Consider the following 15,855-nt stretch of genomic DNA (forward strand, 5'->3'; position numbering starts at 1 on the left):
AAGGTAATTGGTTAAAATTCAAGTCAACATATGTATTAAAAAACTGATATCTTGTTTAAATTGTTGAAGTTTTATTTTTGAAGGCTAAAAACTTTTGAAAATCGTTAATAATGTGTAAAAAAACAACGATTATTCCGCTTTTAGTGGAGTTGATATTGAAGTTAGTCTAGACAAGAATATTATAAGTCATTAAAGACATCACTTTAACATCTTCATCTTGTTTTGTAAAATATAGCACTCTACAAATCTAAAGTTTCGTTAAAGCTGAAACAAATATCATGCACATTGTGTAGTCCTAAATCATAGCAGAGTCATTAGAATTTAGGACCGCGTGCATCGCTATCTAGTATTGAGACGCATAAGTTATTAGACTGAAAATTAATCTAGTTGAAATCATCACTGAAGGAAAAAATAAATCTAAAAATAAATCTAATGTTCTGATTGAGAATGTTGAACCGAAATGAATATAAACAAAGAAAGAAGAAGATAATTTGAAGAAAAAAAACTAATCAAAACTTTAATAGCAACTAGTCAGAGACCCGTGTTGTCGCCCGGGTGCATTATTTATGGTGTAGTCTTTTATGAACGATACGAAAAATGTGAAGTAAAGAAGTTTGACCAAAATGCACATCTAAAATGAAAATTAACCATTAAAAATAAATTTATTAATAAGATATTAATAATATGAAAATTAGGTTCTTAGTTAAACTAATAATCCATTAAAAAAAATTTAAAATAGGTCAATCCATTATATAATACAACATTATAGCAATAGATGACCCACAATCATTTTATTCAATGATAATATTCATGTAAACATTCCACGTTTAAAATGGCAATGTCCAACAACAAAATTGGTTACACATTAACATGAGTTTGGAGATAAGATTTCTATATTGACCAATGAAGGTATATAAATTTAACTATATTAGAATATTCATACAAAAAGAAATTTAATTGTACATTAAATATGATGCTAAATAATCACACATTAAATGTACTTAAAATTTGCTGAAAATGATAATAGCATAAATCCAAGATTTATGCCCCTTTTAATAATGAGTTGACAAAGACCCGTTTATTTTATCTTTAAAATGATTTTTTTTTATAAATTTTCAAAACTAATTATATAAAAAAAATTAAAATCCTCGTTAATATTTTTTAATACTAATAATATTTCATAAAAGAAACATTCAAACCGAACTTCACAAATATTGGTTTCTAAATATCTATAGCAGCAGCTACCAATCTCAAACTTGTTGGGTTGATGCACCCATAAGGTTTAAAACCAAAACACATATCGCCATTTAAAATACTTCAGAATAGAATCAACCTATAGTGTAACAATCAAAAACTAAAAAACCCAAATCTCTTTAGCACTTGGAAGCACTGTTTGTTGACTACAAACTCAATAAAATTGAAGTTATAATTATATTTATTTAAAATGTTTGTTATCTTACACAGTAAAAAATAATATCTCCAACATGAATATCTAAATATATTGAATGAAATTAAATACACTACATTTGAAGGCAACATCAAATTACTCAGTGTAATTCTAGAAACACTTGATAGACAGTGAGCAAGTTACAATATGTTTCCGAAATGATTATCTTGAAGAGATAGATATTTGGCCAAACGAATTTTAACTTCTCTAAAGAGTCTGAGACCTCATACAAATGTTTGAAGTCGCTGATATTTGAGAATGTGACACAATCACCAAAAACAGATAGATGACCTTAAATAAGCCTTAGTTCATACTTTCCTGTCATTTGAACAAAAAGAAGATATCAGTAAACAGAGGCATTTTCTTTCAACACACCTTCAGTCTTTATCAATATATTACTCCATCTGAAAGCATATGATTTTCCAGAACTTGCAGCTGGGGGATATAACTTTGTTTAGTAAAGGATATGGTTACATTGGAATGAATCACATTGGCTAGTGTAATTGATTTTAATTATTTGTTTTGACATATCAGTGTATTGGTATAATTAATCCTAATTATGCTTCAAATTTGATCCCATACCAGATTGGTTCAATTTCTATCATAATGACAGAAAGATTCAAAAGATAAGAATTATACCTAATTTATGGGTGATCGAAGTTTCCGTTATGCTTGGTGCCTGAAATTATGATAGAAACATGCATGAGTACATGAAGGATCCAAATCCATATTGTATCCAATAACCTGTACTTGTTATTATGGTAGAAACATAATAAATATTGATAGAAACATGCATGATAACATCTACAAAGATCAATTCAAAATAAATAATATATGCAATAATAGTAGAGTAGCTCAAAATCCATGAAGGATCCAAATTTCATTAGACATATGTGAATCCTTAAGATAAGAAGTTGGACTTAAAAGCAACTGAAAAGACAAACCCATAGCTATGTATATATTTCAAACTATTCTGCAAGGAACATGTACCCGTTATTTTATTCATTTGATGATGAGCTAGTTGGGTCGATTCCAAATGAGCCAGCAATTAAGTGAACATCTACACATCCAATAACATTCCATCCTGAAACCAAGTCATGAGCCAGCATATATAAAATGAATTTGAGTCTCAATATCAATTCTAGAATCAAAATGTCAAAAGTTCAACTTCTAGTAAGAATCAATCCTGGAAGCGAAATCAATTTTATTTAAGAGAAACCATACATGGAAAAATCAATTGTGCATCATCCAAAAATGATAATAACCAAATATACACTAAAGACTTTGAAAGAAATATCAACTTACCCAACAATGCTATCCTCATAAAGATCAGCAGCTTCCAAATTGTAATTAGTCATTTTTCTGGTAAGAACCCAATTGACAAGTGCCTTTTGTCTGCTTTCGGTGTTTAATTCAGCCATGTAGAGGAAAAACTGAGCTACGCAAATAGTACCTGTTAATATCCAAAACACCACAAATTACGATTACGCAAATATCATAAAAAAAAATTTAGGACGGCTGTAATCATGAAAAGCCATAAAGCAATATCATAAAAAACCATAAAGAAAACAATAGAACCATATACAAAATCATAAAGCATCGGACAGTTTTTCATAGGACAAGATAAAAATCAAAACTTTAAGCTCCAAAATCATAAACAATGGGTGGAACGAACAATAGAAAGTCAAGAAATCAAAGGAGATACCTTTTATTTTGCAAATATGTTCATTTATATTTGAATGGTCGGGGATGGAGACGAGAAAGGGATTTTCGATAAAGTTTCTTCGATCTAAATGAGATTTGGTGTTCTAAAGAGAGCGTGAGGAGATTTGGTGTTCGATAAAGTTTCTTCTGGCCAGTGTGGATGCTCAATCATGTACCTCCAGTGCCTGAAGATGGGAAATCTTGTCATTATTTCATGTGAATTTCAAATAAATATGAAGTTATAGAAAACAATGAACTATACATAAATTTGGATTCAGTTATTAGTGTATCAAATAAAATAGTAATGCTAGAGCTTTGTTATCAAATCAAATACTTCAAAGACTGAACTTTTAAATAAGATAATACTAAATCAGAACCAATCAAAGTTTTACCTTTTTTAAATTATCAACAAAACCTAGGGCCTCAGCAGTAGGTGAGGTAGAACAAATTGAAAGAATTTCTGAATCAGAATAACGCTGAAGTGACAAAGCGATATGATATCCACAATCACAAGGATGCAGTGAAACACAATCACAAACTTAAACAAACCTGCAAAACAAAACAAAAAATACCAACAACAAATATGCAGTGAAATAACACAAGTTTGACAAAATCACTATTTATAAAACCAGATGTTCTATGTTATATTGGAAGATATTGAGAAATTTCAACAGTGAGATTTGAGCAATTTTTCAACAAATATTGAGTATCTGTTTTTCTCTGCCCACTCAAAATCATTTTCCAACTCCTCGAATCCGAATCCATTCTTCTTTATGCGAGATTCACAATTCTGCACAGATTTATAACCCACATATAATTGTGAAACGATAACAAAAACGAAAACAAAAAGCAATATGTGAGGAAGAAATATGTCTATGACGAACAAAACCAAATTTACAAATCCATTTGCAAAAAACCGAAAATGAAAATGAGAGGAAGAAATAATCTTACTTCGGCGCTTCCAAAAATGATCATAGCCAAGGTTGTTAAACTCGCGAGTCTACTCAGACTCGTAAAGGGTCCATAGACTCGACTCGCAAACTCGTACGAGTCTATGGAAAAATTAAAAATAACTTTCAAAAACCTGTAAGTGACACATATATGGCACATACATATATTTTTAAACCTGTAAATGCCTCATATATGACACAAATATATATAATTGAACACCAATACATCAAAATTTAAATCTCATACTCCATAACAAATTTCTTAACCAAAAAAATTGATAATGAAACAAATAAAATAACAAAGTATATAGTTAAAGGCTTAAAATACTAACTTCTTCTTAATTGGATGGTGGCTACTACATAAAGCAAAAAAATCATAAAACAAATATGTTAATGGCTTCAAACATCCAAAACTCCAATTAAATCATCACCACCAATATCATCATCATCATCATCATCATCATCATCATCATCATCTTCATCGGTATCTTGAGATGCCTTAAAGCTTCAAAGCAATTGCAATATCTACAACCGCACCCACCCTCACGGCCGCAATTTAAAACAATGCCTCAACTCAAACTATTCTAGCCTTATGTCAAAACAAATTATGAATTAAGGTGTTTTATGTCTGTATCATCAAGGTCGTTCACTCACCCGAGCTTTTCTTACAACACTTGTACGTACGTTCCTTATAATTATCATTAAAATTAATTAATTAGTAAAACTTGTAGAAAGTTTTCATGTGAGTAGAGCATTATTTCAAAACAGACTAAAATATTTTCTACAATAAATCATAAATCTTCTAAATCATTTTGTCATGTGGAAATTGATACATGGGGATCGAGATTAGTGGACCTGATTGAAAATTTGCGCATCACTTTTACACAAAAGAACATACAAGGAAGCATCCAAGTGAAACATACAAGAAAATACTTACACAACGAAGGATTGCATTACAAAAATGAACGAGAACAAATCAAAAGACAGAACAAACGCAGCCACACCGTCAATGAAGGGAGGAAGAAACTGTGCTAAAACAAGTGACTAGGAGAGAGACTTTCTAATTCTCATTCAAGCAAAAAAATTTTTTTTTTAAAAAATAAAATAAATTATTTTGCAGAATTAGGCCTTTTTTTAGGATTAAAAAAACAAATTTTTTAAAAACTTATAGACTCGTAAACTCACCATCGACTCACGAGTCTATACGAGTTTGAGCGAGTCTACCCGAGTTTACTCGAGTCTATAAAAAAAGATTCTATGTGCGAGTTTACTCGTTTTTCCTCCCTGGACTCGTAAACTCGTATGATTTTAAGAGTCTACCCGCGAGTTTGACAACCTTGATCATAGCACCATAGATCTAAGAATACAAAGGAGTGAGAAAATGAAGGAGTACAAAACGAAGAAGAAAAATGGGAAACGATGCCCGTTCTTACCGAATCGGCCGGAGATGGAGAAACGGTGGTCGCCGCCAAATTGATCAACCAAATGACATAGACCGTGAGATTGGAGTGGTCGGCGACGTTGCTAGGGTTTATGGCTGCGGCTAGGGTTTGTAGAAAAAGATAAGAGAGAAGACCATAGAAAGAGAGAAGGTTGAGAGATGAATAGATCGAATATGTGATTGGTTTTTCATTCGGAATTGGTTCTGATCCGGAGAATGGGCGGCGGCTAGGGTTGGGAGAGGGAAAGGAGACGAGAAGGGCTGTAAGAGAGAAATAAATTTGAACTGTGAAATTGAAATGAGAGAGAAAAAAAAAAGAAAGTAGTACAACACTTGGTGCAACAATTCAGAAAAGTAAAATGTAAATGGTAATGACCAATGTGAAGAGAACAATTGGCATGGATGAATTTCTATTTTGTTAATTACCTGAATAACCTTTTGGCTTTGGAATTGTTTTATTGTGGAAGGGTAGAAAGGTCAGTTTGGGCAATTCTTTAGTAATGGGTAAATAGTTGATAGTTGATAGTTGATTGATACCTATAGTAAATATCTTCTTTGTTAAGTGCTTTTTAATATTTAAACTTGATTTTAATGACTCTGCTTATGTATACTTTTTTGTTGTTGTTGACAAATCCTTTAAAAAAAGGTATCGGGTTTTTTACCTAGCTAAACGGGCTTTTATATCTTGGTTCGGGTACCCGCTTACCCAACTAAAAATACCCGTCGTCACCACCTTAGTTTCAATCATTAACCCGAAATCCACCATACGAGACGGTGGTCGCAACACTCCTCGCAAACGTTCCATACGAAAAACACAACCACCGAATTCCACTACCCATACCTCAAGCATTCAAAAACCCCATCTTTTTCAGAATCAACACTAACCCTAATTTCAATCACCTCCTCAGTTAGGGTTTTCTCCCTCACTCAAATTCTGTCACAAATGTCGAAGAGGAAGTTCGGATTCGAAGGTTTCGGCATAAACCGCCAATCCACCTACAGTTTCGAACGATCCCAACCTCCTCAACGACTCTACGTCCCTCCTTCATCTCGTAAAACCCACGACAACTACGAGGATAACGACCTCGACAACATCGACTACGACGACGATGCCACAGAAGAACCCAGCAACAATAATGGCGGCGGTGGTGGCGGTGAGGAGGAGGAGGAAGTTGATCCGTTGGACGCTTTTATGGAAGGGATACATGAAGAGATGAAGGCGGCGCCGGCACCGAAGCCGAAGGAGAAGGTGGAAGATAGATTTAAAGACGATGAGGAGGATCCTATGGAGAGTTTCTTGAGGGCGAAGAAGGATTTAGGGTTGACGTTGGCGTCTGATGCGCTGCATGCTGGGTATGATTCTGATGAGGAGGTTTATGCGGCTGCTAAGGCTGTGGATGCTGGTTTGATTGATTATGATTCGGATGATAATCCTGTTGTTGTTGATAAGAAGAAAATTGAACCTATAGCTCCTCTGGATCATACGGAGATTGATTATGAGCCGTTTACTAAGGATTTTTATGAGGAGACCCCTTCAATATCAGGTAATGTATAACATAACCATGGAATTCTGTTGTTATGTTTTACTTGCTGATTCAGAGTTGTGAATACTTAGCTGCTTTTTGTGTGCGTGTGTGATGATATTTCGTAAGCAAGATGGTTCTTTAAGGCCCTGTTTGGATAAACAACATAATTGATTAAGGGCTTGTAGCATAAAACTTATCATATAAGTGTTCATGTATAAGCTGTTAGTATAACAAAGTTTAAGATAAATCAAACTATTTTCACGAGATATCCGTTAGAGCTTATGGACCTGTCACAAGCTGTTTATATAAACTCTCCCAAACACTTTCAAAAGTACTTTTGCTACTAGTACTAGTAGATAAGTTTAAATAAGTCTATCTAAACATAACCCTAGTTTATGAGTTAATTGAGATTGAACATTTGACACTCTTGTGTTTTTTCGGCTTGATACAGGTATGAGTGAGCAAGATGTAAGTGAATACAGGAAAAGTTTGGCTATTCGGGTATCGGGTTTTGATGTTCCTAAGCCGGTTAAAACATTTGAGGACTGTGGGTTTGCTTCACAAATTATGTCTGCTATAAAGAAACAAGGTTATGAGAAGCCCACGTCTATACAATGCCAGGCATTACCAGTTGTGCTTTCTGGTAGAGATATTATTGGCATAGCGAAAACTGGTTCTGGTAAAACTGCTGCTTTTGTGCTTCCTATGATTGTGCATATCATGGATCAGCCTGAACTTCAGAAGGAGGAAGGTCCTATAGGGGTGATATGTGCACCTACTAGAGAATTAGCACATCAGATATATCTAGAGGCCAAGAAATTTGCCAAAGCATATGGTATACGCGTTTCTGCTGTCTATGGTGGAATGTCAAAACTTGAACAATTCAAAGAACTCAAGGCAGGCTGTGAGATTGTTGTTGCTACTCCTGGGAGATTGATAGACATGTTAAAAATGAAGGCATTGACAATGCTGAGAGCGACTTACCTGGTTCTTGATGAGGCTGATCGAATGTTTGATTTGGGATTTGAGCCACAAGTAAGGTCCATTGTTGGTCAGATTAGGCCCGACCGCCAAACTTTGCTCTTTTCTGCAACAATGCCTTTCAAAGTTGAAAAGTTAGCCAGGGAAATCCTTTCCGACCCTACCAGAGTGACAGTGGGGGAGGTGGGGATGGCAAATGAAGATATTACTCAAGTTGTTCAAGTAATTCCTTCCGATTCTGAAAAATTACCGTGGCTTTTGGAGAAGCTGCCTGAAATGATCGATCAAGGTGATACATTAGTTTTTGCTTCCAAGAAGGCCACTGTGGATGAAATTGAAGCACAGTTGGGTCAGAGAGGCTTTAAAGTTGCTGCCCTGCATGGTGATAAGGATCAAGCTTCTCGGATGGATATTTTACAAAAGTTTAAATCTGGCACTTACCACGTGCTTATTGCAACTGATGTTGCTGCTCGTGGTCTCGATATCAAGTCAATTAAAACAGTGGTCAACTTTGATATTGCTAAAGATATGGACATGCATGTCCATCGCATTGGAAGAACGGGCCGTGCTGGTGACAAGGACGGAGTTGCATACACTCTTATAACTCAAAAAGAAGCACGGTTTGCTGGTGAATTGGTTAATAGTTTAGTTGCTGCTGGTCAAAATGTATCCACAGAGCTGACAGAACTTGCCATGAAGGTAATGATGCCCTATACTGTATTCTAGTTTCATCACGGTTATTGATGTTTATGCAATTGATTTCATGCTTGCAGACCCTCACGTCGTATCCATGTAGTCATTGTTGGTTCATACAGTTGTAGATTTTGTACAATCCATTATGCTATTTACAGGCCAAAAATGATGCTAATTAGTACATGTTCTTGAAATGTTATATATTAATGCATTTGATGGCATGGTTGAGGTAGGTTTCTAAGAAGCTGGACGTCATAAACAAATTTGATGGAAATTTGTATATCTAAAGGTTTCTTAGGTTTGACTGTTAGAAATTATCTGATCTGATCATTATAAAGATATTAAAGTGATTGAATTGCTCTTTGTGAAAGATGAAATGGTTCTGAACAAAATAAAGCGTTTGTGAGTAGTTGAATATAAGCAAAGACCAGACAAGCATTAGGATAGTAAAATCTATTTGGTTGAACACTTCGGTAAAATTATGTTAAGAAAGACTTACTTTTTAGGCTCTAAAATGTTCTTGACTGCTTGGCTTTATGCATCAAGGAAGTTGTTTGGATGAGAATAAATTTGGCATTTTGTGAGTTGTGTCAAATTGTCCTCTCTCCCCTCTAATTTTGATTGAGTCGCTGACCTCATCATCTCGGCTTCTCTGTAGTGCTGCTACCTGGATTGTCTTCATGAAACCGCAGAAACCTTTCCCTATTAATTTTTACTTCTCTAATATGCTCCGAAGATCATATTAGCTCTCGTGAGCATAAGACTTATTATTTATGACTATAGGGATTGTGCACTAACAATAAAGAAGAGTTTATTGTGTTGGCGGTTTTCTCTTTTAATAATACATTTTATTTTCTTCACAAAGCATATGTCTTTTGTTGCTAAAACTATTCTTATGATGATGCTATAACTTTCAGATCTCTAGTTGATGTCTTGAAATTACTAATCGACTTTTGTTTTGTATTTCCATAGGATGGGAGATTCAGGTCAAAACGTGATGCGAGGAAAGGAGGTATGATATTTGACTTGCACACAACTTAAGCACTAATAAGCTGTATCACTCTACAGAAAAATCATGACATTGGCATGCTTGATTGGTGAATCTCTTTATTTACATTTCTTGTGTTGTGCAGGTGGGAGAAAAGGCAAAGGCAGGGGTGGCGGTGCAGGTGGCAAAGGCGTGCGTGGGGTGGACTTTGGGCTGGGCATTGGATATAGTTCAGAGTCAAACAATGCACCATCTAACTCAGTTCCAAATCGGTCCGCCGCTGTAAATTCTCTGCGAACAGGAATGATGTCCCAATTTAAGAGTAGCTTCGTTGCTGCATCATCAAACTCCCAAAATCAAGGACTCGGTAATAATCCAAACATGGCTGTTAATAAGAGACCAGCACTCGCCGGCTTTGTATCTGGTGGATCAATTGGGGGCGATATAAATACCCATCAGCAAACTTCTTCATACAATCCTGCTACATCCGCCGTAAATTCAACCAGTCAAAGTCCTGCAGTAAATCCTGGTCAGAACAGCACAAACAGGTTACTTTTCTAAGCCGAACTTGTTTCTTACATATCTGTATGGTTTAGCTACTTCGGTTGCTGATAAAGGTCTTGTTTGTTTTTCCGTCTTTTGCAGTAGCTCCAAACCTAGAGAAAGGCGGAGGCCATCTGGGTGGGATAGATAGTTTGTCGGCATCACTGTCACATGTATGAATGCTATTTATAGGTGAAGTGTTGATTTGATTTGTCCTGTATTATCAAATGATAGAGCAGAGTATTAAGAAATGAAAAACTGTGTGGGAATTGTATTGAATATTGAAAAAGGAGGGCGAACTCTTCCAAATATTCCTAAGCCAAGGCTCCTCAGAGTTGAGGTAAGAGAGCAGTCTTTCTTTTCTCTGCCTACCTCTAAGTGTTGTACCAGAATAATGATGACATGATTGAGCCAAACCACTACTACATCCACTGCTCCTTTTTGGAAAAATCCTAACAAAGTGGTCTTTATTGTAAGGGAGCAAGCTGTTAGAAGATCTTTGTATATTTGAATCTGCGATACGTTTTTGTATTGCTACTTAGTTGCTTTAAATACTCACTTTCTTAAACTTAACCACTAGCTATGTCAATTGCAATTTGTTTACTTCAAACTTTTGCTGCCTCAATTTGAAGAACATCTCATATTCGATCCTAGTTAGTTCTCTTCAAAAAAGATAAACTACAAGGTTTAGTTGTGTTAAATTGCTTCTCAATTCGCGGAAAAATAACGGAGGTACTTTGAGTAAATAAATTTCAAGAACGTAAAGAGACGAGAGTTTGAATGTACAGAACAAAGGGGACGTAAAACAAAAGATACAACATGAAATGGGATGTAAAACAAAAGATGAAGAGAATTTCTTCATACACCTTTATAGGGATGGAATAATGAACATCTAAAAACAAAAAAGAGTCTATTAGAGATGCATCATTTAAAATTAACTTTAATATGTTTTGGAAATTTATTTCCGAAACCACTCTGTTTATACGTTATTATCATTTGAATGCTTGATTCAAACATCCAATGGTATTTTTGGATATGCATATTGAATAAAATTGATGATGTGACGCTGTTGTGTTGGTTTTTTCTATTTTTTTCATTTATTTAAGGATTACATAGAAATGTCATGTGGACTTTTTTTATTTATTTACGTGGCTGGAAATTTTATTTACGAGGTTTTTATTTTTATTTTTTAAGTTTGGAAATTGTGAAATTTTAAAATTTTAAAATCAATAATGGTGTTGAATCCATGACCATTTTCATGGTAGTAGAAGTCCTTATCACTAGGAGGCTATTTGTTTTTCTTGTTTAATAGCTTGCATCAAAATTTGTATATTAGATAACTACTATCTATTTCCCAAATTAATTTTACATGACAATTATTCAACCATATTTCATATACTCATTTTAATTTTTAAAATTAATTTATTATTTAAACTGAAATATATTACTAAAAATATATTAAATAATATAATATTTTAATATATTGTTAATTCATGTTAATATATATTTTAAAACATAAAATATTATATTTTAATAATGAACGTAAATATAACATTTTAATATAGAACATAAATATAATATTTTAATATATTAAATTAATTAATTAAATAATATAATATTTTAATATACTATTATTAAATAAAATATTGAACGTAAATATATTATTTTAATGTATTATTTCAGTTTATTAAATAACATAACATTGTAAAATATTTAATATATATAATATTTGAATATAATGTTTTAATATTATATTATATAAATATTAAAATATAATAAACTAAAATTAAATAAAATATATTTAATAAACTGAAAGTAAATATTTAAATATTTAAATAAATTTATTATATACTGAAATTAAATAGAGTAAATATTAAAATATATTTCATAAAATATAATTTAATAAACTGAAACTAAATAAAATATATAAATATTAAAATAATGAATGTTTAATACTTTCATTTTTATTTATATTTTCAGTTTATTACTATTAACAATATTATAATTCTTTAAAACTTTTAATATAAGATAATTTAATTATTAATATAATATTTAATAAATAAATAGATATGTTAATTATTTATTTGTTAGTTAATTTGTGTACACATCATAGGTGTGATATAGTTTTTTAGAAGCAAGTGTAAACACATTGTATTAGTGTTATTGTGTCAAATTTCTTTGAGAAATTAAGTTGTGGTATGATCTCAAGAAGACTTAAACAATTGTCTTTGTGTTTGTAATCAGATTTGATTAATGGATTAAGATCTCGATTGAGAGAGGCGAAATCACCTTGACGGGTGGACTGAAGTAGCTTTAATTTCAAGTGAACCAGGATAACCACCATGTTTAAAGCATTATTTCTTAAAAACCACAATTTAAATCTCTCATTTCTTGTATTTTTCTCTCCTTCATAGATTCAGTGTTGAGGGCGTCTAAGGAGAGGTTGCAATGACCTTAGGGACATGGAAGACAAATTTTGAGTGACGATGCTAATATGCTTGAAGTGGTCAAAAAGTGGAGGGAGGGGTCAGGATCCATAGGTTGATGGGGAACAATGGTAGATGGGATATAAATAACTACCGAAAGATGTGTGGGAGTACTTTCTCGAAGGGGTTCCAGAGTTACATGGTTGAACTCGAAATATAGAACAAAATCGAAGAAGCTAACATCGGTTGAAATAAGGTATCATTGTAGAGCATATGAATAGCAACGATATCCTTTTTAGGATTGATGATAACCAAAACAGACACATTTTAGTGATCGAGCTGATAATTTATCAAGACTATGAGAGATATTGTGTACAAAACATGTAGACCCAAAAATTCGGGGAGGAGTTGGGTGAAGGGGAAACAGGAGAAATGGATCGAATGAGGTATTTTATTGTTAAAGACATATAAGGGCATGCGATTTATAAGGTAACATGTCGTTAAAATTAAAGTGGAACATTACCATGGATATGTAGGGTCCGAGTGGTTTCTACGAGATGCGGATTTTTGCGTTCGGCTGCCCCGTCTTGTTGAGGTGTATTAGGGCAGGATGTTTGGAGGAGAATACCATTGTTGTACATAAAAGTTTGAAATTGTTGGGATAAGTATTCACGAGCATTATCACTCCTTGAGGTACGAATAGAAACACCAAACTAAAATCTTATTTCTTTATAAAATTGTTCAAAAATAGAAAAAAAAATCCAGATAAATTTTTTCATTAAAAATAACCACGTGCAACGTGAAAAATCATCAATAAAGGTGGTAAAATACATAGACTCAAGAGTAGAGACAATACACAAGGGACCCCAAACATCAAAGTGAACTAAAGCAAAAGGGAACTAAGCTCGCTCAATGACTCAACTGGGAAATTGACTATGAGTGTGTTTTCCTAACTGACATGACTCACAATGTAAATTAGGTACTGATAAGTGCCTAATTGTAGTCATTTCTGTATATAATTTTGTGACACTTCTCGACATTTGTTTGTTAAAATCCTTGAATAAACCTCAACTTTTATGTGAATGTGTATATATTGTGTATATTTGTAATTTGTGTATTTATGTAAATATTATTTCGTTTGATAGTTTTTCACCTATTTTGTAGGTATTCATTCATGATTTGAGCATTGAGTAATAAAGGCCAAAGACTAAGCTTAAAGATTGCAATGTTTAACAATTTATCAAATAATAAGGATCAAAATAAGGATGATAAAAATCATCAATTTGGTTTCCATTTAGTCATTGTTAGTTAGAGCATTGAATACGTTTTCCAACGCTTCGAACCGAGCGCAAATCGGAGTTACGGTTCTCAAGTTATGGTGAAAATAAAATCTGATTTTTTTCAAGTTGCAGCAGAGTGCGCTTAGCGAGCTCTCTCTGCCACTAAGTGAGTTGCGATTTTCAAACTCATTAAAAAGGGTAAAAATTACCTTTTTAGGTCATGGGTTAAGTATTTTTGAGTCCCAACATCATCACCTTCATTATTTGATGAGAGAAGCTCAAAAACAACAATGGCTCATGCATCTTGATGATTATGAGGTGGAATTGCTTCAATCGGTGTTAACAACTCGAGAGATTTGGGTTTATCTTTTTTCTTTTCTATGTATTTTTCATTTGTTGGATTTGTTTGTATATTTACTCTGAACATGTGTATATTTATTGCTCAAAGCGCTGTATAAAACTTGTTTTACAAATCAAAGTTGTTGTCTTCCTTGATCTTTTTGCATTTATGTTTGGATTTGTGTTGCTATAAAGATATACCTCACGAATCTTGATTGAGGATGGATATATGTTAGCTTCTAAACTCTAGAGATGGATTTAGAATTAATAATCACTGTGGGTATCGAAGCTTAATGCTTCAGTGTTTGAGTTTCGCGCAGGAGATCGCCGACGTGAGAATACTGATGATCTCGCAACTTTGCGTTAGAGATAACCTGAGTTGTGATATGTCTCGTTGGTTCTTCAAAGATGACCACTGATGTGAGAGATATGTGATGAGTTTGACGAGTATTGTAGGTTGAGTGCAACTGATCGATATGTTTACGTTTGTGACAAGTGGTGTATATTCATGACTGATAAGTTTCTTCTCTTCAAAGAATGCATTTATTTTCTTTTCATATTTACTTTTTTACTTTTACTTTAACCCATTCAAACCAAACCTCATAAACGCGAGAAATTGTTGAACGATAATTCAATAGCACTAATCCATGTGGATACGATAAATCCCAAAGTAATACTTCCAAATCTTTTGTTGCTTGCCACTTCAAAAAAATGGCGTCGTTGCCGGGGATTGGTGTCTCTATTGGATCATATTGCGATAGTTTCTTCGTTTTTGAGTTTTGTAAATATTGTATATATTGACACTTGTATACTTGTGTATAGTTATACATAATTCAATTTTGTTGGGTGAACTGACTAAACAAGTTGAACTCGGATGAGCTCTTTAATCACAAATCTTCACTTTTCAACTTGTTTATTCATTTTCACCATTCTATTTTGTAAAAATCGTGTTTTTCTTATTTTTCAAGTATGTGCACATATGTATCGTTTATGTATTGTTGTAAATTATATTGTTTCATAACGTTTGTTCAAGTGTATGGTTATAACATTTTCTTTAGGTTGTGTGAGGCGAAAACATTGGCGTGTCGTGGACGATGTTACTACCCGAGCACAATAAAGGCGTCGAGCTAACGACATAAAACAAGCGCTTGTTGGGAGGCACCCCAACTTTTGTAAATTTTGTTTAGTTATGTAAATGAGATGTGTAGGTGTTAAGTGGAGTTGCATCAGAACTGCTGTCTGCTGGACTGGTTTTTCAGGTTCTGGTGTAGCGCGCCTTGTTGTGCAGAGGCAATGAATTCTTTTTATTTTTTCACTTGGATCTCCTTTTTCCCACTTCCACCAAGACTTTATAGTATAGTAATTAAAAGTAATATTTTTAATTCTCTTTGTTGTTGTTTGGACTAAAATTTTGGCTTGATCACTTGAAGTCGAATTTAGTGATTCTCCGAGTTTGATAGTAAATATGAGACTATTCTATATACAAATATTTTTAACACTATATATATATATATATATATATATATATATATATGTG

General features: G+C 33.3%; 1 protein-coding gene across 1 annotated transcript; it reads left to right on the top strand.

Annotated features, from left to right (window-relative positions):
* The first annotated feature begins 6,217 nt into the window (after positions 1–6,217).
* LOC131610442 (DEAD-box ATP-dependent RNA helicase 24) lies at positions 6,218–10,846 on the top strand. Its single transcript, XM_058882396.1, has 5 exons — positions 6,218–7,086; positions 7,520–8,748; positions 9,715–9,754; positions 9,876–10,278; positions 10,376–10,846. Exons 1-5 carry the CDS (start codon positions 6,486–6,488, stop codon positions 10,422–10,424), a joined length of 2,322 nt encoding a protein of 773 aa, XP_058738379.1. The 5' UTR covers positions 6,218–6,485; the 3' UTR covers positions 10,425–10,846.
* The last annotated feature ends 5,009 nt before the right edge of the window (positions 10,847–15,855 follow it).

This window comes from Vicia villosa, linkage group LG6, assembly GCF_029867415.1.
Source record: "Vicia villosa cultivar HV-30 ecotype Madison, WI linkage group LG6, Vvil1.0, whole genome shotgun sequence".
Classification (NCBI taxonomy): domain Eukaryota; kingdom Viridiplantae; phylum Streptophyta; class Magnoliopsida; order Fabales; family Fabaceae; genus Vicia; species Vicia villosa.

Coding starts and splice junctions, on each gene's coding strand:
- LOC131610442 (XM_058882396.1), top strand. CDS start 6,486: ATGTCGAAGAGGAAGTTCGGATTCGAAGGTTTCGGCATAAACCGCCAA. Junction 9,755..9,875: donor ACGTGATGCGAGGAAAGGAG/GTATGATATTTG, acceptor TGTGTTGTGCAG/GTGGGAGAAAAGGCAAAGGC. Junction 10,279..10,375: donor GGTCAGAACAGCACAAACAG/GTTACTTTTCTA, acceptor CGTCTTTTGCAG/TAGCTCCAAACCTAGAGAAA.